Source organism: Nerophis lumbriciformis, linkage group LG17 (genome assembly GCF_033978685.3).
Source record: "Nerophis lumbriciformis linkage group LG17, RoL_Nlum_v2.1, whole genome shotgun sequence".
NCBI lineage: Eukaryota > Metazoa > Chordata > Actinopteri > Syngnathiformes > Syngnathidae > Nerophis > Nerophis lumbriciformis.
Genome location: NC_084564.2, coordinates 4,283,241 through 4,308,709, shown reverse-complemented (window position 1 = coordinate 4,308,709; position 25,469 = coordinate 4,283,241). Strand labels below are relative to the sequence as shown.

Here is a 25,469-nt window from a genome sequence, read left to right as displayed (position 1 = left end):
CTCTTCTGCGTTTTTGGGTCTGGCATTCTGCATCTTCCTTTTCACAATACCCCACAGATTTTCTATGGGGCTAAGGTCAGGGGAGTTGGCGGGCCAATTTAGAACAGAAATACCATGGTCCGTAAACCAGGCACGGGTAGATTTTGCGCTGTGTGCAGGCGCCAAGTCCTGTTGGAACTTGAAATCTCCATCTCCATAGAGCAGGTCAGCAGCAGGAAGCATGAAGTGCTCTAAAACTTGCTGGTAGACGGCTGCGTTGACCCTGGATCTCAGGAAACAGAGTGGACCGACACCAGCAGATGACATGGCACCCCAAACCATCACTGATGGTGGAAACTTTACACTAGACTTCAGGCAACGTGGATCCTGTGCCTCTCCTGTCTTCCTCCAGACTCTGGGACCTCGATTTCCAAAGGAAATGCAAAATTTGCATGGTTGGGTGATGGTTTGGGGTGCCATGTCATCTGCTGGTGTCGGTCCATCTATGTAGATTCCTGCAAAACCCACAATACATTGCGTTTTCTACGTCACTCTTTCAAGCCCTAAACCCCTGAATTTTTGTTATGAATCACCAGTCTTGGAGGATGTTCATTTAGTTGTTCAATTGTGTAGAAAAAAGCAGACAACAGACATGACACAAAACTATAGTAATTTTAAGTGGCAACTTTCTGGCTTTAAGAAACACTCAAATAAATCAAGAATATAAACTGTGGTAGTCAGTAACAGTTTCATTTTTAGATCAAGAGGAGTGGAAATTATGGAATCACCCAATTCTTAGGATAATAATATGGAATCACCACGTAAAATTTCATTTCCAAAGCTAACACTTACATTGATATTAAATCTGTACATTCGTCTGCAGTTAAAAAGGAGTGTTCACACCTTGGAGAGCTGTTGCACCAGGTGGATTGACATGAATCAATCAACACGAGTATCAATTGAAACTAGGGATGTCCCGATCCGATATTTGGATCGGATCGGCTGCCGATATTTGCCAAAAATTGCGTATCGGCAAGGCATGGGAAAATGCCGATCCAGATCCAGTTTTAAAAAAAAACTCCGGTCCGTGTTTTCCAACGCACCTATTTAAATAATACATTCCACTTTTCTGCTGCTCCGTAATTTCCGTTCCGCATTTTCCAGCACACCTTCAACACATGCACAATTCTCACGCAGTTGCTTTTAGCTGCTGGCATTACACGACCGGCTCTTCTCACTCTTTCCTGTGTCTCCCTCTCACAGACAGCGAGCGCACCTTCTTACACACGTCACATACTGTCACGTCATACGTCACATACGTATACGTCCTCTCCCAGCAGAGAGCGAGGTAGCGGCATGGCTAACGTTAGCTGTGATGCTAGCGCAGCTGCTAAGGTGCGCGCCTGCTCAAGCGTCCTCTGCGCACGGCAAATCTATGCCACGCACACAAAATCAAATAAAAAAATAAGCGCATAACAATTTTCGACACACGGACACGACAGAGACAACAGTTTTCGTCATCATTGTTCAAATATTGTGACGTCTGTCGAGACGCTTATCTCCATTCGGTGCCACACGTCCAGACTCCACACCATCAAAATAGTATATATCTGTATCATGAATCAATTTAAGTGGACCCCGTCTTAAACAAGTTGAAAAACTTATTGGGGTGTTACCATTTAGTGGTCAATTGTACGGAATATGTACTTCACTGTGCAACCTACTAATAAAAGTCTCAATCAATCAATCAAAACACATAGAATCATCATACTGCTGTGATTATATGCATCAAGTGTTCATTCAAGGCTAAGGCAAAATATCGAAATATATATTGTGTATCGCAATATGGCCTTAAAATATCGCAATATTAAAAAAAGGCCATATCGCCCAGCCCTAGTTCAATGATGCCATTTCTGTTTGTCGTGTATAATTTTGTCTATTTTGTGTTTATCCTTGAATAAACAGGTCAGTTTCTTGTTACCAACCATTGTGTATTATTCAAACTCCCCTAATTCAGCTGGCTAGTTGTTATCAAGAGTACTAAAACCCTTTTCAACATGATTCTGACAACTAAGTAGGCTAAATAACTTTAAACTTTAATACATGCTCGGATAGGCCAGTATCGGTCAGTATCGGTATCGGTCAGTATCGGTATCGGATCGGAAATGCAAAAACAATATCGGTATCGGATCGGAAGTGCAAAAACCTGGATCGGGACATCCCTAATTGAAACAAAGGATGGGGTTATCAAAGTTCTTCAAGAAGATAAATAATCACGCAATGTTGCAAAATGTGTTGATTTTTCACAGTCAACTATGTATAAAATCTGGACCAAGCCCAAACAACATAGGAAGGTTATGAAAGGCAAGCATACTGGTAGACCAAGGGAAACATTAAAGTGTCAAGCAATATGTCTTGAAAAGAGAAAATGCACAGCAAAACAAATGAAGAACAAATGGATGGTAACTTGAGTAACAGTCTGTGACTGAACTGTAAGAAACAGCCGAAAGAAAACGTGACTAAAACACAGAAAAGCTAAACCAAAGCCGTCATTAACATCTAAACAGATAAAACAAGGTTCCAATGGGCTAAGGAAAAGCAATGGCGGACTACGGCTGACTGGATGACAGTCATATTCAGTGATGAATGGATGGTGAATCTGCATTGGGCAAGGGGATGATGTTGGAACTTTAATTTGGTACCGTTCCAATGACATTTATGAAGACAACTGCCTAAAGAAAACATGGACATTTCCACAGTCTTTGAGGCTTTTCCTTGAAAAAGGATACATAAGGTCAATGGCATGGCCTATAATTGAAAATATATGGTGGAAATTAAATAAAACGGTCCATGACAAGACTCCTATCGGCAAAGCTGATCTGACAACAACAATCCGAGAAAGTTGGCGCAAGATTAATGAAGAGTTCTGTTTGTCACTCGTTAAACCCATGCCTCGGCGACTGCAAGCTGTTATAAAAGCCCATACCTGCCAACTTTTGAAATCAGAAAAACCTAGTAGCCAGGGTCCAAGGGCCGCAGGCCCCGGTAGGTCCAGGACAAAGTCCTGGTGGGGGTTCCTTCGCCCCCCGACGCAAAATGATTATTAGCATTCAGACAGGTTAAAATGTTGCTAAAACCATCACTTTTCTATCAGTCACAGTGACTTTTCAAAACAAAAATATTACAGCAAAAATCATATGGGTTGATTGACATGTTTATTCTGTAAGCTAACTTCAATAGTTTGAAATTATTTTGACAGTTAATGCCAGTTATCCTGTCAACCTTTCACAAGACTTCAATTTGTTAATTGAAAGTATAAACAGTATAAACAACTTTTACAGTAAACAAATGGTAAAACAGTACTAAACAATTCCATTAAAAAAAAATTGGTGTCATTATTAACTTTCTGTCCAAGCTTGTATAATCTACTGCCTTGTTCAATTGTAAAAAATATTCTGTGCCTAAAATTCACATTTCTATCACAATTATCATACTGTAAACATGGCAAGCTAACGTCATTAAAATTAATAGTCCTGTCAATAGCATGGAATTACAATTCAAATGTAGTTTTTTTGTAAGCCTTTCAAAAGAATTCAAAATATGAAAAATTAATGAAAATTAATTTAAGCCATCAGACACTTGAAAAGTGGCACATCACATCTCTAATGTAATCATTTTAACTTTTCAACAGAAATAGCACTGCAAAAATATTAAGGACATACTTCTGTATTTTGGTAGTTATGCTGTCAACATTTAACAAGAGTTCTTCAACTTGGACTTGAAAGCATAAATAGTATAAACACTTTTAACAGTATGTCGTGCTGTGAAATACAGCCGACAGGATTGCGCACCAAACACGAAGCAAGGCCAAAGCGCATATGCATGGTGCAGGAGAACAAAGGACTTCTTTCATTTAAGGTTTGTGATAAACCATCAAACTCATTCGTTAAAAGGACTCTATAGTATTAAAAAGCGAATTTTTCTGGACATCATGCAAGAAAAGTTTATTTTTAGGGACCGCGATCACCGCGTAATGATTTTTAAAGGTTGCATTACAAACATTTAACTGTCCCATGTGATCAGCCAGTGCGATTGGAAATCCATGCTCAATTATTGCCTCCGTAAATAAAACTTTGTGCGGGTGCGGGCGGATGGCGGGCGGGTGCAGTTCTGATCAAACGTTACATCGGGTGGATGGCGGATGGTTGACGACTTTCTGACGCGGTTGCGGATGAAATAAATTGCCTATCCGCGCATCTCTAGTGTAAATCCATCTTTTGTCAAACACTATACCTTTGCTGTTTGTTGGAACACTGATGACAGTAAGAATCTTTAAAACTGTGGAGCAAACCCAAAAGCATTTTTCACAGAATAATTTTGCAGTATAACAGTACTAAACAATTCCAATAGATAACATTGGTGTCATTACCTTTTTGTGGCTAAAATCATTACCTTTTTGTGGCTAAAATCCAAAAACTTCGGCATTTATCACATCCAAAGAATCTGTTTGGGCGACGAAAAACGTTGAAAGTTTTCCACTTGTATCGCTAGCAACGGCATTAGACTTGTGTTTTTTTGTCCCGACGTGGTCTTTTACATCGCTAATTCCTCCGTGTCCGATCGAAAAATCTTGTCTGCACAAGGTGCAATTCGCGTAGTTTTCACCCTTTTTGGAACGGATAATTATTCCCGGATAGGCTTTTGAATATTCTTCACGGAATGACTGCAGTTTTCTTTTCGGTTTAAGACTCGTACGCGATTTTTCTCCGGCTGATTCCATGATCGTTCGCTCGTTTGGAAACAATGGCCTCGTGCTTGGCAGCGGTGCTATAAATAGCCTCGCGCATGGCATTCGGAATGGCTCGATAGGAAGTTACGGGAAGCAGTGTCGATTGTCATTGTTGTTACGCGATTTCGTGAATAAAACTTAAATTTTTTTTATTTTTTTTGGATCGGTTCGCAGCCGAGTGTGAAGCGACTGGGATGGGAATCAGCACCTCCAAGTCCGAGTCCATGGTTCTCGCCCGGAAAAGGGTGGAGTGCCATCTCCGGGTTGGGGAGGAGATCTTGCCCCAAGTGGAGGAGTTCAAGTACCTCGGAGTCTTGTTCACGAGTGGGGGAAGAGTGGATCGTGAGATCGACAGGCGGATTGGTGCGGCGTCTTCAGTAATGCGGACACTGTATCGATCCGTTGTAGTGAAGAAGGAGCTGAGCCGGAAGGCAAAGCTCTCGATTTACCGGTCGATCTACGTTCCCATCCTCACCTATGGTCATGAGCTTTGGGTCATGACCGAAAGGACAAGATCACGGGTACAAGCGGCCGAAATGAGTTTCCTCCGCCGAGTGGCGGGGCTCTCCCTTAGAGATAGGGTGAGAAGCTCTGTCATTCGGGGGGAGCTCAAAGTAAAGCCGCTGCTCCTCCACATCGAGAGGAGCCAGATGAGGTGGTTCGGGCATCTGGTCAGGATGCCACCCGAACACCTCCCTAGGAAGGTGTTTCGGGCACGTCCGACCGGTAGGAGGCCACGGGGAAGACCCAGGACACGCTGGGAAGACTATCTCTCCCGGCTGGCCTGGGAACGCCTCGGGATCCCCCGGGAGGAGCTGGACGAAGTGGCTGGGGAGAGGGAAGTCTGGGCTTCCCTGCTTAAGCTGCTGCCCCCGCGACCCGACCTCGGATAAGCGGAAGAAGATGGATGGATGGATGGATGAAAAACCGTATTTTTATCACTGCAACCGTAGCCCGGAATAGGTTGATGAAAACCGTACTAATTACGGGAAAACCGGAGTAGTTGGCAGGTATGGATATGTGTTGTCTTTTACAAATACAGTAAGGATGTGACTTTCATACAACTGGCTCTTCGGAGCTCAAGGTCTTCTGAAGGAGCTTTCAGGCAATAAAAATGATGATGCAACAACTGGGCTAAGTGGTTCTGGATGACGAGGGAGGTGGAAGAAGTGTGCCTGTACTTTGAAGTGAGTCACCACGCCTGTTGGCTGACCAGGAAACAATGGACGGCTACAAAAACGAGAGACGTTTGCGACCAGACAACAACATCCTTGACCACACTGATCACTCAAGTCCTACACGTGTGCACTGCTGCCCTCTGCAGGCCACACAGCTTCAAGAATAACCTCTGACCTTTTTCCCCACGCCGTGACAGCACCATTACTCTTCATCGGCCCAACTGCATTTCTGCACTTTTACATAGTCAAACAAAAATAAACACATCGCAGTCACGCATTGGACTGGTTAACATTATTTCTACAATGTCATCACTCGCAGTGCATCTTTGAAGAGTGCTGGTGGTGGTGGGGTGGAGCAAAGGGTGAGATAATTGTGCCGTCACAGCGACGTGCGACATGTGCCGTCTGACGGGAGCTGGACGTGAACACACGTCTCAGGATGTGAACGTGAGATAAGTGTGCTCTTTGATGGACGCCGGGAGGAAGTGAACGCAGCAAGGAGACAAAAGACACTTGGTTTTCTCCTCCCTCTAGGAAATAGACAGTAGTCAAAGGCAATGACTTTCACTGACCTTGGCATATACAGCTTTTATTATAATGAGACACCATATTTTTTCGGACTATAGAACGCACCGGGTTATAAGCCGCACCCACAAAAACATGTTTTTCTCATATATTATCCACACCAGACTATGAGCTGCAGATTATATACGTTGTAGAGATGCGCGGATAGGCAATTATTTCATCCGCAACCGCATCACAAAAGTCGTCAACCATCCGCCATCCACCCGAACTAACATTTAATCAAAACCGCACCCGCCCGTTGTTGTATATCTAATATAGACGATGCAAGGCATTAGTGAGGTTATAAAGCTTTTGCCTGTTAAAGAAAGGAGACTGATCCAATGCAGCAGAGACATTCAATGCGTGCCACGCTGTCACGGCCCAGACGCACACCAGTGCGCAATCATCTGGGAGCCGCGCTGAGCGCACCTCCAAGCGCGCTCGCGCCACTCAAACTGCTGCAGGCAGCTGCGTTCTATCTTGTTTTAACATCCTGTGGCACTCTTCTGGGATCACGGCGGACGAAACTGCACAAATGTGATGCACCATGTTCGATGCCCCGGTTTTGTGACTGTCGTAGACATAAACAGCGTCGCAGCTCTTGCAAATCACGTAGCCAGCATTACTATCATCCTGATTTACAACCTCATAAAAACGAGTCCACGCTGAACTTTTCTGGCCTTTTTTTCCCCTGGTCTTTAGTATTCCCTTTTTTAGTTTGTCGCGTACCACGTTTGCTGCCGGCGTTGCAATCTCTTTTTTTTTTCTTCTTCTGTTGTGGCATGCTGCAGGTGCCTGCTCGTTTTTCGTATGTGGGTAACAACATTTAACTATGTATATATATTTCCGAATTGGTTTAACTCCCACCCGCCTGAATCTATTTAAAATCTTTTTTTTTTTTTATTTCAACCGCCCGACCCGACCCGCGGATAAAATCAAATTTTTTTTTATTTCAACTGCCCGACCCGCGGATAATCCGCGGACTCCGCGGTTGTGTCCGCAAACCGCGCATCTCTAATACGTTGTGAAATGAGTTATTTACACAGAAATATTTTGTAAAGGTTTATTTACATACCTTAACCGTTTTCAAACATTGCCTGTAACACGGCAGTAAAACGGCTGATCAAACAAAACAGAAGTCATCGTCATGGACCCACTAGCTGCGGAAGCCAGCGCTCCAATCAGCTAAACAGAATCAATAACTCCACGGGGACGTTTTGGTGAATTTACTGAGGAATTTGCGAGACTGAAACAACACTAAAAGAATGCAATCGTAAGTTAATAATACTAATACAGACACTTGTAAACCTGTTAGCATATTAGCTAATGCTAATGACGCTGGCTTCATTACATTGTGATTATGCATGAAAACACTCCTACCGAAGTCACACAGTAAGAATTGTTTTAGTTATATTTTAAACTTACAAACCTTGCTTGGAGTGATAAATAAAGAATCATTTCAAGCAAAAACAGGGGATTAAAACAGGAAGTACAATTTCAACCCGCAATACCTGCAATGAGCAAACTCGTCCTGGCACAAACAATAACGCACCATTTCAGTCCTCTTCTTCGGTTTAATGCACACTATTGAACACAAAAATGTATGGGCATTAGCGGGAAAAAATCCATAAATTAGCCACACCGTTTAATAAGCCGCAGGGTTCAAAGTGTAGGTAAAAAGTAGCGTCTAATAGTCCAGAAAGTACAGTATATCAAATAATTAGGTTTTACAAGAAGTTATCACTAGTAGCTAGGTTTGCATGGCGTGGGACTATTGGTAGAGCAATCACATCCGTTGTGTCCTTGAGCAAGACACTTCACCTTTGCTGCTGATGGGTCGTGGTTAGGGCCTTGCATGGCAGCTCCCGCCATCAGTGTGTGAATGGAAAGGTAGTGAGTGAAATGGAAACTAGAAATGCGCTATCCAAGTATAACCCATTGTACGGTATATCAGTACTAAAAAAGTACTGTGGTGGTAATGATTTTTTTAAGTACTTTTTTGCCTTTTAAAAATACAGGTACTTTTTTATGGCACGTTTGCATGCTGGATGAAAGCCATACACTTCCTCTTCAACCTGATGGAGCTTGAGAGGTGCTGCAAGGAGGAATGGGCAAAATTGCCTAAAGACAGGTGTGCCAAGCATCGTATTAAAAAAGACTTGAAGCTGTAATTGCTGCCAAAAGGTGCATCAACAAAGTATTGCACATATACCGTGAATACTTATGCACATGTGATTTTTATTTTTAATAAATTTGCAGTTAAAAAAAACAATATTGGGTGTATTGGGTGTATAATTTTGAGAACAACAATTAAGTTATTCCATTTTGGAATTAAGCCGTAACATAACAAAATGTGGAAAAAGTGAAACGCTGTGAATACTTTCAGGATGCACAGTAGATATTAGGGCTGCGAATCTTTGGGTGACCCACGATTCGATTCAATATCGATTCTTGGGGTCACGATTCGATTCAAAATCTATTTTTTTCTCGATTCAACGCGATTCTCGATTCAAAAAGGATATTTTCGCGATTCAAAAGGATTGTCTATTCATTCAATACATAGGATTTCAGCAGGATCTACCCCAGTCTGCTGACATGCAAGCAGAGTAAAAAGCTTTTATAATTGTAAAGGACAATGTTTTATCAACTGATTGCATCCATCCATCCATCCATCCATCTTCTTCCGCTTATCCAAGGTCAGGTCGCGGGGGCAGCAGCTTAAGCAGGGAAGCCCAGACTTCCCTCTCCCCAGCCACTTCGTCCAGCTCCTCCCGGGGGATCCCGAGGCGTTCCCAGGCCAGCCGGGAGAGATAGTCTTCCCAGCGTGTCCTGGGTCTTCCCCGTGGCCTCCTACCGGTCGGACGTGCCCGAAACACCTTCCTAGGGAGGCGTTCGGGTGGCATCCTGACCAGATGCCCGAACCACCTCATCTGGCTCCTCTCCATGTGGAGGAGCAGCGGCTTTACTTTGAGCTCCCCCCGAATGACAGAGCTTCTCACCCTATCTCTAAGGGAGAGCCCCGCCACTCGGCGGAGGAAACTCATTTCGGCCGCTTGTACCCGTGATCTTGTCCTTTCGGTCATGACCCAAAGCTCATGACCATAGGTGAGGATGGGAACGTAGATCGACCGGTAAATCGAGAGCTTTGCCTTCCGGCTCAGCTCCTTCTTCACCACAACGGATCGATACAGCGTCCGCATGACTGAAGACGCCGCACCGAGCCGCCTGTCGATCTCACGATCCACTCTTCCCCCACTCGTGAACAAGACTCCGAGGTACTTGAACTCCTCCACTTGGGGCAAGATCTCCTCCCCAACCCGGAGATGGCACTCCACCCTTTTCCGGGAGAGAACCATGGCCTCGGACTTGGAGGTGCTGATTCCCATCCCAGTCGCTTCACACTCGGCTGCGAACCGATCCAGTGAGAGCTGAAGATCCTGGCCGGAGGAAGCCATCAGGACCACATCATCTGCAAATAGCAGAGACCTAATCCTGCAGCCACCAAACCAGATCCCCTCAACGCCTTGACTGCGCCTAGAAATTCTGTCCATAAAGGTTATGAACAGAATCGGTGACAAAGGGCCTCTGACTTATTTTATCTTTGTGAAAATATTGGACACAGTGTGTTGTCAAGCTTATAAGATGCGATGCAAGTGTAAGCCATTGTGACCACTGTTGTTCTTTCTTTCTTTTTTTAATATATAAATGTCTAATGATAATGTCAATGAGGGATTTTTAATCACTGCTATGTTGAAATTGTAACTAATATTGATACTGTTGTTGATAATATTCATTTTTGTTTCACTACTTTTGGTTTGTTTTGTGTCTCCTCTCAATTGCTCTGTTTATTGCAGTTCTGAGTGTTGCTGGGTCGGGTTTGGTTTTGGAATTGGATTGCATTGTTATGGTATTGCTGTGTATTGTTTTGTTGGATTGATTAATAAAAAATAAAAAAATGTAATTAAATTTTTTTTTTTTTAAATGTAAAAAAAAATATTTAAAAATTGATTTAAAAAAAATGAGAATCGATTCTGAATCGCACAACGTGAGAATCGCGATTCGAATTCGAATCGATTTTTCCCCACACCCCTAGTAGATATACACACTAGGGATGTCCCGATCCGATATTTGGATCGGATCGGCTGCCGATATTTGCCAAAAATTGCGTATCGGCAAGGCATGGGAAAATGCCGATCCAGATCCCGTTTAAAAAAAACTCCAGTCCGTGTTTTCTAACGCACCTATTTAAATAATACATTCCACTTTTCTGCTGCTCCGTAATTTCCGTTCCGCATTTTCCAGCACACCTTCAACACATCCGCAGGCACGCAGTTGCTTTTAGCTGCTGGCATTACACGACAGGCTCTTCTCACTCTGTCCTGTGTCTCCTCCCTCTCACAGACAGCAAGTGCACCTTCTTATACACGTCACATACTGTCACGACATACGTCACATACTGTCACGTCATACGTCACATACGTATACGTCCTCCCCGAGCAGAGAGGTAGCAGCATGGCTAACGTTAGCTGTGATGCTAGGGCAGCCGTGTGACCAACGTTCTCTCTAAGGTGCGCGCTTGTGCAATTGCGCACTGTTTAAACGTCCTCTGCGCATAGCAATTATATGCCACGCACAAAATCAAATAAAAAAATAAGCACATAACAATTTTCGACACACCGACACGACAGAGAAAACAGTTTTCGTCATCATTGTTCAAATATTATAACGTCTGTCGAGCCGCTTATCTCCGTTCGGTGCCACACGTCCACACCATCAAAATGCCGAGGCAAAAATTTCCAGATCAACACCGTATGAAAAAATTAGTGATTTTTTTAGTTGTGATTTCCTTCTCTGCATGAAAGTTTAAAAGTAGCATATATTAATGCAGTATGAAGAAGAATGTTTTAATGTAGACATGCAAGCCTTAAAAGAAAATGTTGAAAATCAAGACTACATTTCCTGCAAATGGATGCATTTCTACCCTATATTTTAACTTTAGATTTATTCTCATATCAAACTCTTTTGGCTGTCTTTTTGACACTTACATCCGGCGCCCCCCTCCACACCCTGGATTATAAATAATGTAAATAATTCAATGTTATTATCTTGTGTGATGACTGTATTATGATGATAGTATATATCTGATAGTATATATCTGTATCATGAATCAATTTAAGTGGACCCCGACTTAATCAAGTTGAAAAACTTATTGGGGTGTTACCATTTAGTGGTCAATTGTACGGAATATGTACTTCACTGTGCAACCTACTAATAAAAGTCTCAATCAATCAAAACACATAGAATCATCATACTGCTGTGATTATATGCATCAAGTGTTCATTCAAGGCTAAGGCAAAATATCGAGATATACATTGTGTATCGCAATATGGCCTTAAAATATCGCAATATTAAAAAAAGGCCATATCGCCCAGCCCTAGTTTCAATGATGCCATTTCTGTTTGTCATGTATAATTTTGTCTATTTTGTGTTTATCCTTGAATAAACAGGTCAGTTTCTTGTTACCAACCATTGTGTATTATTCAAACTCCCCTAATTCAGCTGGCTAGTTGTTATCAAGAGTACTAAAACCCTTTTCAACATGATTCTGACAACTAAGTAGGCTAAATAACTTTAAACTTTAATACATGCTCGGATAGGCCAGTATCGGTCAGTATCGGTATCGGATCGGAAATGCAAAAACAATATCGGTATCGGATCGGAAGTGCAAAAAACCTGGATCGGGACATCCCTAATACACACATGCAAAAGACCGCACCCACACAGTTTTTCAAGTGGACAAGAGACTGGCTGTCGAGCAAATGTTGTGGGGCCACAGGAGAGATAAGTGTGCCCACACTCATGATGGCTGTCACACTGATGTGTGACATGTGCCGTCTGACAGGAGCTGGATGCCAATGTTTGTCTCAGGATGTTAGGGCGTGTCCCCCACAGTAAATGGGTTGTACTTGTATAGCGCTTTTTTACCTTCAAGGTACTCAAAGCGCTTTGACACTATTTCCACATTCACACACACCTCCACACACACATTCACACACTGATGGCGGGAGCTGCCATGCAAGGCCGTCCCCCAGCAACGTTTGTGTTTCGTTTTTTGTTTAGGTTAAAAAAAATAAATGCACCCCCACAGTGTCCTATCAATACTAAAGTGAATTGGGAAGTGAATTATATTTATATAGCGCTTTTCTCTAGACTCAAAGTGCTTTAAATAGTGAAACCCGTTATCTACATTTTTAAGCTACATTTAACCCAGTATGGGTGGCGCTAAGAGTTATCTCACCTTCTGAGTAGCCTCTGATTTACTAATGGTTTCTAATGTTGTAAAAATGTGTAGAATAAATATTACATTTTAACATTTCTATCAACGAAGATTTGCTTCAGCCTGCGACACACAGTCATTTTAATAGTAGGCTATTATAGCTAATATAGACACTTACGTCATGTGTTGCCTTCATTATAACACTTATATACGGCTTAAAAAATTTTTGCGGCTCCACACAGATTAATTTTTTGTATTTTTGGTCCAATATGGCTCTTTCAACGTTTTGGGTTGCCGACCCCCTGGTTAACCGTTTTCAATCATTGCCTGTAACACGGCAGTAAAACGGCTGATCAAACAAAACAGAAGTCATCGTCATGGACCCACTAACTGCGGAAGCCAGCGCTCCAATCAGCTAAACAGAATCAATAACTCCACGGGGACGTTTTGGTGAATTTACTGAGGAATTTGCGAGACCGAAACAACACAAAAAGAATGCAATTGAATAATACTAATACAGACACTTGTAAACCTGTTAGCATATTAGCTAATGACGCTAGCTTCATTACATTAAAGTTAAAGTTAAAGTACCAATGATTGTCACACACACACTAGGTGTGCCGAGATTATTATTCTCGGCACACGTGCCGAGATTATTATTCTCTGCATTTGACCCATCACCCTTGATCACCCCCTGGGAGGTGAGGGGAGCAGTGGGCAGCAGCGGTGGCTGCGCCCGGGAATCATTTTGGTGATTTAACCCCCAATTCCAACCCTTGATGCTGAGTGCCAAGCAGGGTCCCATTTTTATAGTCTTTGGTATGACTCGGCCGGGATTTGAACTCCCAACCTACCGATCTCAGGACGGACACTCTAACCACTAGGCCACTGAGTAGTGGCCTAGTGGTGTGATTATGCATGAAAACACTCCTACCGAAGTCACACAGTAAGAATTGTTTTAGTTATATTTTAAACTTACAAACCTTGCTTGGAGTGATAAATAAAGAATCATTTCAAGCAAAAACAGGGGATTAAAACAGGAAGTACAATTTCAACCCGCAATACCTGCAATGAGCAAACTCGTCCTGGCACAAACATTAACGCACCATTTCAGTCCTCTTCTTCGGTTTAATGCACACTATTGAACACAAAAATGTATGGGCATTAGCGGAAAAAAAAATCCATAAATTAGCCACACCGTTTAATAAGCCGCAGGGTTCAAAGTGTAGGTAAAAAGTAGCGTCTAATAGTCCAGAAATTACAGTATATCAAATAATTAGGTTTTATAAGAAGTTATCACTAGTAGCTAGGTTTGCATGGCGTGGGACTATTGGTAGAGCAATAATACATTTAACCCAGTATGGGTGGCGCTGGAAGCAGGTGGGTAAAGTGTCTTGCCCAAGGACAGCATGGTGGAGGCGGGAATCGAACCTGGAACCCTGAAGTTGCTGGCACGGCCGCTCGACCAACCGAGCCACGCCGTCCCATCCAGGCGGAAACGTTTCCTGGGTGAGAATGATGTAACACGGTGCCTCGCCATAAGTGGCGCTGTAAGCAAACAAAGCCAATGGAAGCAACAAAACTATAGAAGAAACCACGCACGCGCATAAAGATCTATTCCCCGGTCGCACATCACATCAAAAGTGATAAATGACGGCTGATGCACACAAAGAAAGTGACTATTTTGTTTGGACAGACGACGAGGTGGTAACAGTTCTGCGCGTCACACTTAATTATCAAGAGAATGTAGACTGGGAGTCCTGAAGATTCTTCATCCACTAAAAATCGGCTGATTCTACAGCTTCCCTCCAGTGCTTACAGTCACACCAGCGATAGTTCGAGTCCTGGAGTGGACAACTAAAGCAGAAATGTGCTTCTGGTAGGTTTAATCACACTTTAATCTTGACCAGCGAACTGCTATGAGCTACTTGTTATATGCTACATCAGAGCTAGTTTAGCTAGCATGATGATGCAACTTTCAATGTGTTAAGTTATGATGAATAATCTTTGTGTTGTTCATATTTCCTAACATAGTGTTTGCAATGATGTGATGAAACGTTCTAAATTGTTTCCTTTATTTACCGTATTTTCCGCACTATAAGGCGCACCGGATTATTAGCCGCACCTTCTATGAATTACATATTTCATAATTTTGTCCACCAATAAGCCGCCCCGGACTAAAAGCCGCGCCTACGCTGCGCTAAAGTGAATGTCAAAAAAACGCTGCGCTAAAGTGAATGTCAAAAAAACAGTCAGATAGTTCAGTCAAACTTTAATAATATATTGAAAACCAGCGTTCTAACAACTCTGTCCCAAAATGTACGCAAATGTGCAATCACAAACATAGTAAAATTCAAAATGGTGTAGAACAATAGCAACATAATGTTGCTCGAACGTTAATGTCACAACACACAAAATAAACATAGCGCTCACCTTCTGAAGTTATTCTTCATTCGTAAATCCTTCGAATTCTTCGTCTTCGGTGTCCGAATTGAAAAGTTGGGCGAATACGGGATCCAAAATGGCCGGTTCCGTCTCGTCGAAGTCACCGGAGTCAGTGTCACTGTTGTCCAGCAGTTCTGTGAATCCTGCCTTCCGGAAAGGTCGGACCACAGTTGTGACCGAAACTATCTGCCCAGGCATTTACGATCCACTGGCAGATGTTGGCGTATGTCGACCGGCGCTATCTGCCCGTCTTAGTGAAGGTGTGTTCGCCTTCGGAGCTGTGTGAAAAAAGCCACCCGGCCTCTTCGCGTAAACTTCCCTTAACCACTCGCTCATCTTTTCTTCATCCATCCATCCCTTCGAGTTAGCTTTTATGATGACGCCGGCTGGAAAGGTCTCTTTTGGATGGGTGGAAGTTAGCATGGCAAGCTAGAACCACAGTGAAGGATGACTTCTCATTCCCTGTGGAGCGAATATTCACCGTACGTGCTCCCGTTCCACAGTGCGGTTCAGTTGCTGTGAAATACGGTAGTAATCCGTGTGCGGATGGAGAGATTGCGTCTTTTTATGAACCGGATCGTTTTGTAGGAGCCATTTTGTGGTCTTTACAGATGTAAACAGGAAATGAAACGTACGGTGATATCCGCGCGTTTTTTCTTCTTCTTCCGGGGGCGGGTGAAGCGCTTCCTGTTCTATGGGGGCGGGTGAAGCGCTTCCTGTTCTATGGGGGCGAGTGCTTTCCTTGGCGGTTGCTTGCGTAGAAGAAGAAGCGCTTCCTGTTCTACCGGGAAAAAAGATGGCGGCTGTTTACCGAAGTTGCGAGACCGAAACTTTATGAAAATGAATCGTAATAAAGCGCACCGGGTTATTAGGCGCACTGTCAGCTTTTGAGAAAAATTGTGGTTTTTAGGTGCGCCTTATAGTGCGGAAAATACGGTACTAGGGACGGGGGTCAGCAACCCTTTAGCGCCGCCCTAATCCCACTGTTTACATTAAACATGCTTCACTGATGAGAGTATTTGGCGAGCGCCATTTTGTCCTACTAATTTCGGCGGTCCTTGAACTCACCGTAGTTTGTTTACATGAACAACTTTCTCAGATGCTGCCACAGAAAGACGTGTTTTATGCGACTTTCTTTGTCTCATTTTGTCCACCAAACGTTTCATGCTGTGCGGGAATGCACAAAGGTGTACTTTGTTGATGTTATTGACTTGTTGGAGTGCTAATCGGGCATATTTGGTCACTGCATGACTGCAAGCTAATCGATGCTAATATACTATGAAGGCTAGCTCTATGTATATATTGCATCATTATGCCTCGTCTGTATGTATATTTGAGCTCATTTAATTTCCTTTACTTATACATTATCTGTATGTAATATTGGCTGCATTTCTGATAGTTTGGGCGCCGTGTTGTTCCAGACCACAGCAAATATAACCCCATACCTGCCAACTTTTGAAATCAGAAAAACCTAGTAGCCAGGGTCCAGGACAAAGTCCTGGTGGGGGGTTCAGGCTTCGCCCCCCCCGACGCAAAATGATTATTAGCATTCAGACAGGTTAAAATGTTGCTAAAACCATCACTTTTCTATCAGTCACAGTGACTTTTCAAAACAAAAATATTACAGCAAAAATCATATGGGTTGATTGACATGTTTATTCTGTAAGCTAACTTCAATAGTTTGAAATTATTTTGACAGTTAATGCCAGTTATCCTGCCAACTTTTCACAAGACTTCAATTTGTTAATTGAAAGTATAAACAGTATAAACACTTTTTACAGTAAACAAATGGTAAAACAGTACTAAACAATTCCATTAAAAAAAAATTGGTGTCATTATTAACTTTCTGTCCAAGCTTGTATAATCTACTGCCTTGTTCAATTGTAAAAAATATTCTGTGCCTAAAATTCACATTTCTATCACAATTATCATACTGTAAACATGGTAAGCTAACTTCATTCAAATTAATAGTCCTGTCAATAGCATGGAATTACAATTCAAATGTAGTTTTTTTGTAAGCCTTTCAAAAGAATTCAAAATATGAAAAATTAATGAAAATTAATTTAAGCCATCAGACACTTGAAAAGTGGCACATCACATCTCTAATGTAATCATTTGAACTTTTCAACAGAAATAGCACTGCAAAAATATTAAGGACATACTTCTGTATTTTGGTAGTTATGCTGTCAACATTTAACAAGATTTCTTCAACTTGGACTTGAAAGCATAAATAGTATAAACACTTTTAACAGTATAACAGTACTAAACAATTCCAATAGATAACATTGGTGTCATTACCTTTTTGTGGCTAAAATCCGAAAAACGTTGAAAGTTTTCCACTTGTATCGCTAGCAACGGCATTAGACTTGTGTTTTTTTGTCCCAACGTGGTCTTTTACATCGCTAATTTTTGGAACGGATAATTATTTCCCGGATAGGCTTTTGAATATTCTTCACGGAATGACTGCAGTTTTCTTTTCGGTTTAAGACTCGTTTGCGATTTTTCTCCGGCTGATTCCATGATCGTTCGCTCGTTTGGAAACAATGGCAACAGGTGCCTCGTGCTTGGCAGCGGTGCTATAAATAGCCTCGCGCATGGCATTCGGAATGGCTCGATAGGAAGTTACGGGAAGCAGTGTCGATTGTCATTGTTGTTACGCGATTTCGTGAATAAAACTTTAAAAAACTTTTTTTTTTTAATTAATGAAAAACCATATTTTTTATCACTGCAACCGTAACCCGGAATAGGTTGATGAAAACCGTACTAATTACGGGAAAACCGGAGTAGTTGGCAGGTATGTAACCCAGCTTGCATAGATTGCAATAAATCCATTTAACTTGGACACACACTTCTATACCTTTGGCCATTCTTCATAGTAGTAATTACTGTCCATCACAATCCCAGCTTTGTTGTTGACAGCTGTTGCGCGTGCCTTCTTTTTTTTTTTTTTTTTGTCATCATTTTTGGGTACTCTGCAAGTTTCTTTCGCCGCACGGAAACACCAATGCCTTCCTATCCCGGAACTAGTTTTCAAAGACTTTTGTTTTAGACCACCAAAAACGCTGTTTGCGTGGGTATAAAAGGCTGCAACTAGGGATGTCCCGATCCGATATTTGGATCGGATCGGGTGCCAATATTTGCCAAAAATTGTGTATCGGCAAGGCATGGGAAAATGCCGATCCAGATCCAGTTTAAAAAAAAACTCCGGTCCGTGTTTTCCAACGCACCGATTTAAATAATACATTCCACTTTTCTGCTGCTCCCTAATTTCCGTTACGCATTTTCCAGCACACCTTCAACACATCCATCTGTGGATTCATACGCAGTTGCTTTTAGCTGCTGGCATTACACTACAGGCTCTTCTCACTCTTTTCTGTGTCTCCCTCTCACAGACAGCAGCGCACCTTCTTACATACGTCACATACTGTCACGTCATACGTCACATACTGTCACGTCATACGTCACATACTGTCTCGTCATACGTCACATACTGTCACGTCATACGTCACATACTGTCACGTCATACGTCACATACTGTCTCGTCATACGTCACATACGTATACGTCCTCTCCCAGCAGAGAGCGAGGTAGCGGCATGGCTAACGTTAGCTGTGATGCTAGCGCAGCCGTGTGACCAACTTTCTCTCTAAGGTGCGCGCCTGTGCGCGTAGCAATTATATGCCACGCACAAAATCAAATAAAAAAATAAGCGCATAACAATTTTCGACACACGGACACGACAGAGAAAACAGTTTTCGTCATCATTGTTCAAATATTGTGACGTCTGTCGAGACGCTTATCTCCATTCGGTGCCACACGTCCACACCATCAAAATGCCGAGGCAAAAATTTCCACATAAACACCGTATGAAAAAATTTGTGATTTTTTTAGTTGTGATTTCCTTCTCTGCATGAAAGTTTAAAAGTAACATATATTAATGCAGTATGAAGAAGAATGTTTTAATGTAGACATGCAAGCCTTGAAAGACAATTTTGAAAATCAAGACTACATTTCCTGCAAATGGGTGCATTTCTACCCTATATTTTAACTTTAGATTTATTCTCAAATCAAACTCTTTTGGCTGTCTTTTTGACACTTACATCCGGCGCCCCCATCCACACCCCGGATTATAAATAATGTAAATAATTCAATGTGATTATCTTGTGTGATGACTGTATTATGATGATAGTATATATCTGATAGTATATATCTGTATCTTGAATCAATTTAAGTGGACCCCGACTTAAACAAGTGGAAAAACTTATTGGGGTGTTACCATTTAGTGGTCAATTGTACGGAATATGTACTTCACTGTGCAACCTACTAATAAAAGTCTCAATCAATCAATCAAAACACATAGAATCATCATACTGCTGTGATTATATGCATCAAGTGTTCATTCAAGGCTAAGGCAAAATATCGAGATATATATCGTGTATCGCAATATGGCCTTAAAATATCGCAATATTAAAAAAAGGACATATCGCCCAGCCCTAGTTTCAATGATGCCATTTCTGTTTGTCATGTATAATTTTGTCTATTTTGTGTTTATTCTTGAATAAACAGGTCAGTTTCTTGTTACCAACCATTGTGTATTATTCAAACTCCCCTAATTCAGCTGGCTAGTTGTTATCAAGAGTACTAAAACCCTTTTCAACATGATTCTGACAACTAAGTAGGCTAAATAACTTTAAACTTTAATACATGCTCGGATAGGCCATTATCGGTCAGTATCGGTATTGGATCGGAAGTGCAAAAACAATATCGGTATCGGATCGGAAGTGCAAAAACCTGGATCGGGACATCCCTAATTTTGAGTCTCAAATATTTAATAAGCCGGACGTGACGTCAAGTGAATACAACCTATAAAAAGAAGCACACTTCTCCCTCACGCTTCAAAGTGGGAGGAAGGACGCAGGAAGCTACTGACAAGTCCAAGGGTTCCTGAGACCAACAAAAGTCTCCTAGATGTGTGAGAAGTGTGCCCTTTGAAGTGCGGACTGCAAATAGCCGCCATTAAAGTGCTGGAAGTGGGATAATAGTGTTCTTTGATGATTCTGACGTTCCCAAAGTCACAGCTACGACACACACAATAGCTCGGGGTGAGCAAATGGACTGTATAAGAAACGACGCCATGTCGGCACGTCTGCGTGATAGAGGCTCACGTCACACGTATGTGCCGTGGCCACGCGCTAGCGACAAAAGGAGCCTAAAAAAAAAAAAAAAAAGGTGAGATAAGTGTGCTCTTCGGCGGGGCGTCAGTGAAGTGTGTCCGTCGCGCCGCCCACGTGACAGGAAGAGGATCTCCCCTGAACACTGGCTTGCACCACATGCAAATGAAAGACGACCCCATTCACAGCTGCATGCTGAAGTGTGCTGGCAAGGTGTGTGTGTGCGCGTAATTGGGGGTAAATCCTACCTGGTTTCCTTGTTCGTCAACAGAATTGGTGCCTGAATAAGAAGAGAAAAAAAAGCGTGAATGCATTGAACTTTTTAAACAGTATGATAAAAATACATTCAAACTTTTTCAATAGGAAGCAGCTTCAATCACATTGGATGATGATGATAACATCTAAATGCAGGACAGGCCCCATGTCTAACCAATTATTTCTAGTTTCTACTTCTGACAAGCGTATGTAGAAGAGGACAAGTGTCAAGTAGAGCAACACCTGATCAGCCCCTTCACAATAAAACACAATGGCACCAAGAGAAAATGGCTGTTTTGACATATCTGATACAATATTGCTAAACTGTATTATTCAAATGGGTTTAGCCTTGAGGACACCAGCAGGAAATCAATCAGAAACTGGCTTCATCATGTCAGTTGAAATGAACTCACATAAAAAGTACGAACACGTGATACTGCCTCCAGAACACACAATGACGACGTGCAGTGTTGCAAAAGTCAAACCAAAACAAAGCGAACACAAACGTATAACAAACATCCAAGAGGGCGGAGATGATCTTCCGGTATCTTCCAGGCGGTCACAAAAGAATAATCCACAGGTGCCATATATTCCAGAAAGGATCCCAAGCATATTCCGTTCAGAAATGCAAAAATGCTGTTATTCCAAGGTAGCGACGAAAGGACAAAGCCAGAAGAAAGAAGCGTGAGAGATGTCAAACAAGCTGATGATTCCTCATTGGCTCACAATAATTCCTTCCCTGAAAAATGATTCATTACATCCAAATGAGATTTGTGGCTTGGGACAAAGAAATTGGAAACTGGTTGAATGACAGGAGATGAAAGTGTCACTCCGATGGCTTCCTGGACACTCGTATGAGCATCTGGAGTTTTTGAGATGAGAAACCTTTTTTTTCCTGTTTGCAAACCAAAACGTGACAAATACACACTTGAGTTTTCTGTCTGACACGCTGGAGTAGTAGGACTCTATCGTCCAAACTCTGAATGCTGCTCACTCGGAGTGACAGCTGCAAGCTCCACCCACTTGGGGGCCGTCCTTCAGGCAGGAAAGCGGGCGATCGACCAACTACAACCCTTTGCTCTCCTGTCTCACCATGGAATGAGGACTTTGTCATTCAGCACATGTCCATGCACTAAATTAGTCCGATTTCTCAAATCCATCCATCCATCCATCTTCTTCCGCTTATCCGAGGTCGGGTCGCGGGGGCAGCAGCCTAAGCAGGGAAGCCCAGACTTCCCTCTCCCCAGCCACTTCGTCCAGCTCTTCCCGGGGGATGCTGAGGCGTTCCCAGGCCAGCCGAGAGACATAGTCTTCCCAGCGTGTCCTGGGTCTTCCCCGTGGCCTCCTACCGGTCGGACGTGCCCCAAACACCTCCCGAGGGAGGCGTTCGGGTGGCATCCTGACCAGATGCCCGAACCACCTCATCTGGCTCCTCTCGATGTGGAGGAGCAGCGGCTTTACTTTGAGCTCCCCCGGATGACAGAGCTTGTCACCCTATCTCTAAGGGAGAGCCCCGCCACCCGGCGGAGGAAACTCATTTCGGCCGCTTGTACCCGTGATCTTGTCCTTTCGGTCATAACCCAAAGCTCATGACCATAGGTGAGGATGGGAACGTAGATCGACCGGTAAATTGAGAGCTTTGCCTTCCGGCTCAGCTCCTTCTTCACCACAACTGATCGATACAGCGTCCGCATTACTGAAGATGCCGCACCGATCCGCCTGTCGATCTCACGATCCACTCTTCCCCCACTCGTGAACAAGACTCCTAGGTACTTGAACTCCTCCACTTGGGGCAGGGTCTCCTCCCCAACCCGGAGATGGCACTCCACCCTTTTCCGGGCGAGAACCATGGACTCGGACTTGGAGGTGCTGATTCTCATCCCAGTCGCTTCACACTCGGCTGCGAACCGATCCAGCGAGAGCTGAAGATCCTGGCCAGATGAAGCCATCAGGACCACATCATCCGCAAAAAGCAGAGACCTAATCCTGCAGCCACCAAACCAGATCCCCTCAACGCCTTGACTGCGCCTAGAAATTCTGTCCATAAAAGTTATGAACAGAATCGGTGACAAAGGGCAGCCTTGGCGGAGTCCAACCCTCACTGGAAACGTGTCCGACTTACTGCCGGCAATGCGGACCAAGCACTGACACTGATCATACAGGGAGCGGACAGCCACAATCAGACAGTCCGATACCCCATACTCTCTGAGCACTCCCCACAGGACCTCCCGAGGGACACGGTCGAATGCCTTCTCCAAGTCCACAAAGCACATGTAGACTGGTTGGGCAAACTCCCATGCACCCTCAAGGACCCTGCCGAGAGTATAGAGCTGGTCTACAGTTCCACGACCAGGATGAAAACCACACTGTTCCTCTTGAATCCGAGGTTCGACTATCCGGCGTAGCCTCCTCTCCAGTACACCTGAATAAACCTTACCGGGAGACGTAATATTTCTAATCTGTGCCAATATCAATGCACACACCAGATACAGTTGAGCTAAACTGATGATTTGTAAGGAGCCGCAGATGCCTGGTGTGACATAATAGTTCAACCGGAAAAGCAATACATTTATCAGCACTAAAAGGAAATAAGCGCCCTTAGTGTACGGGACATGACTAATGACCAATAGTCACTTTAGAGAGTGTGCATGGAAACTGGGACTTCTCATATAGATGTGAAAATACAAACAAAAAAACTATTTCAGAAATCAGACTAATTTAGTGCATGGAAACGTAGTGATTGCTTTGGATTTCACTACAAATGCACCCTCAACGTGAAGCTACGGTGGTTAGATTATCCCATAGAGCTCTGAAAGAATACGTACGAAGACAAAAAATTCACTACAAATTTTGCGACTTCACTCTTTCGCGTTCTTTTTTAAGTATATGCATTCAAAAATCACATCACAGTTCCTCACTGTTTCACTACGTCATATTAGGGCTGGACATCCATCCATCCATTTTCTACCGCTTGTATCTTTTGGGGTCGCGGGGGGTGCTGTAGCCTATCTCAGCTGCACATGGGCGGAAGGCGGGGTACACCCTGGATAAGTCGCCACCTCATCACAGGGCCAACGCAGATAGACAGACAACATTCACAATTAATCACATTTTAATTTGATTTCAATTTTGGCTCCTCACGATTATGAAAATATAGTAATAAAAAGAAATAATGAGCCGCGCAACGTGCATGCAAATTCCAGAGCTTGTGAAAGTGAAACAGACAAGGAGGAAATGAGTGAAAAAATATCAAGTCTACTAGAAGTTTGGGATGCCACCATGGTTGGTATTTTTATTTCACACAGCGCTAGTATGTCTAATCAATAATCACTTATCTAAATAAAAGAAGTAAGGCATATTATTTCCGCGTTTATGTAACCACGGACAGAGTCACATAATTGGCCAATAAAACAGAATAATATCAGGAAAGTTGACATAAATATGAGTGAAATGTTATTGTGAAAAGAAGGAAAACATTTTGGGGAAAATAATATTTTCGGTAGTGTTAATTCATTCCACACACTAAACCACCCGGATTAAAAACAAAACGGGAAAACTGAAGTTTATTGATTTATATACTGGTATATTCAAATCAAGACTCAAAACACACCTATTCCTGACTGCTTATTCATTGTAATCATCTTTACTTTTCTCTTTGTTGTTGTTGTTGTTTTTTATTCAATTTGATTTTATTGTTGTGATTTTGTACGGTGTCCTTGAGTGCCTAGAAAGGCGCCTTATAAATACAATTTATTATTATTATTATTATTTCCGCCCTTTTTTGTCAAACAAAACTATGTTTTAATGGCAAACACACAAAATATGCAAAATCTTCCACCAAAAATATTTTTCTTAGTGGAATATTTGATGTGAAGTAATGGGAGCCTTTGATAGGTCAATAATTCATGATAACATTGATTTTGATTCAATATTATGTTTTGAGCAATGACAGTTTGAAAGGGGAAAAAAACAGCTTTGTTTTATTAGTCAACATTGCAACTTTTTCTAAATTAAATTTAAAGGGGAACATTAACACAATTTCAGAAGGGTTAAAACCATTAAAAATCAGTTCCCAGTGGCTTATTTTATTTTTCGAAGTTTTTTTCAAAATTTAAATGTATTGTTATTGCTATTATTTTAATTGTTGTGGTTTATTCGTTACAAATTTATATCCAGGTTTTTTTTCCAACTATAATAAAAGTTGAGTTTTAGTGGTACAATAGATACTCTTGTTTTCAAATTAACGAATAATCGTGTAGTCACGAATTAAGCACATTGTATGTATTTTTGTGCTAAATTTAGTATTTCCAAACCTAAAAAATGGTTAAATAAACTTAAAACGAAACTAAGGTAACGTACGGTATTGCACAGCAGCTCATTATCGAACAAGTTGCTGTATTTTCACAGGTTAGTTGGTGGTTGTGTGTCCACGCGTTAGGAATGGGTATCGTTTACATTTTAACGAGGGCTGTCAAAGTTAAGGCGATAATAACGAGTTAATTAAAGTTTACTTTAACGGCACTAACTATTTTACCGCCCAATTAACCTCCCTTATGACTCGCAGTCCATACCATAGGTGTGGAAAAGTAGCGGTCTTACAATTAATGTTGACTCACAGGAACAGATAGCGAACAAAAATGCACAAAAAGAAAAGGCTCTCCCTTACTGAGGTTGCCAGATACGCAGCCGAATCCAGGTGGATCGACTGGGCTACTCCAAGGAACTTCTAACTTCCACTGCCTCTTACAAGGGGATGAGGTGCCAGGACCATAATAGCTGCATAAACAAGCGTTTTGTCAATAACAAATCTCT

The 25,469-nt window shown here is 42.4% G+C and overlaps 1 protein-coding gene across 1 annotated transcript in view; it reads right to left on the bottom strand.

Annotated features, from left to right (window-relative positions):
- The window catches only part of timm50 (translocase of inner mitochondrial membrane 50 homolog (S. cerevisiae)), a 100,767-nt gene that overhangs the window by 63,337 nt on the left and 11,961 nt on the right, over positions 1 to 25,469 (bottom strand). Inside the window, exon 3 of the mRNA XM_061972281.1 lies at positions 20,651 to 20,682. Coding sequence (XP_061828265.1) covers positions 20,651 to 20,682 — 32 coding nt within the window. The remainder of the gene's footprint in view (positions 1 to 20,650; positions 20,683 to 25,469) is intronic.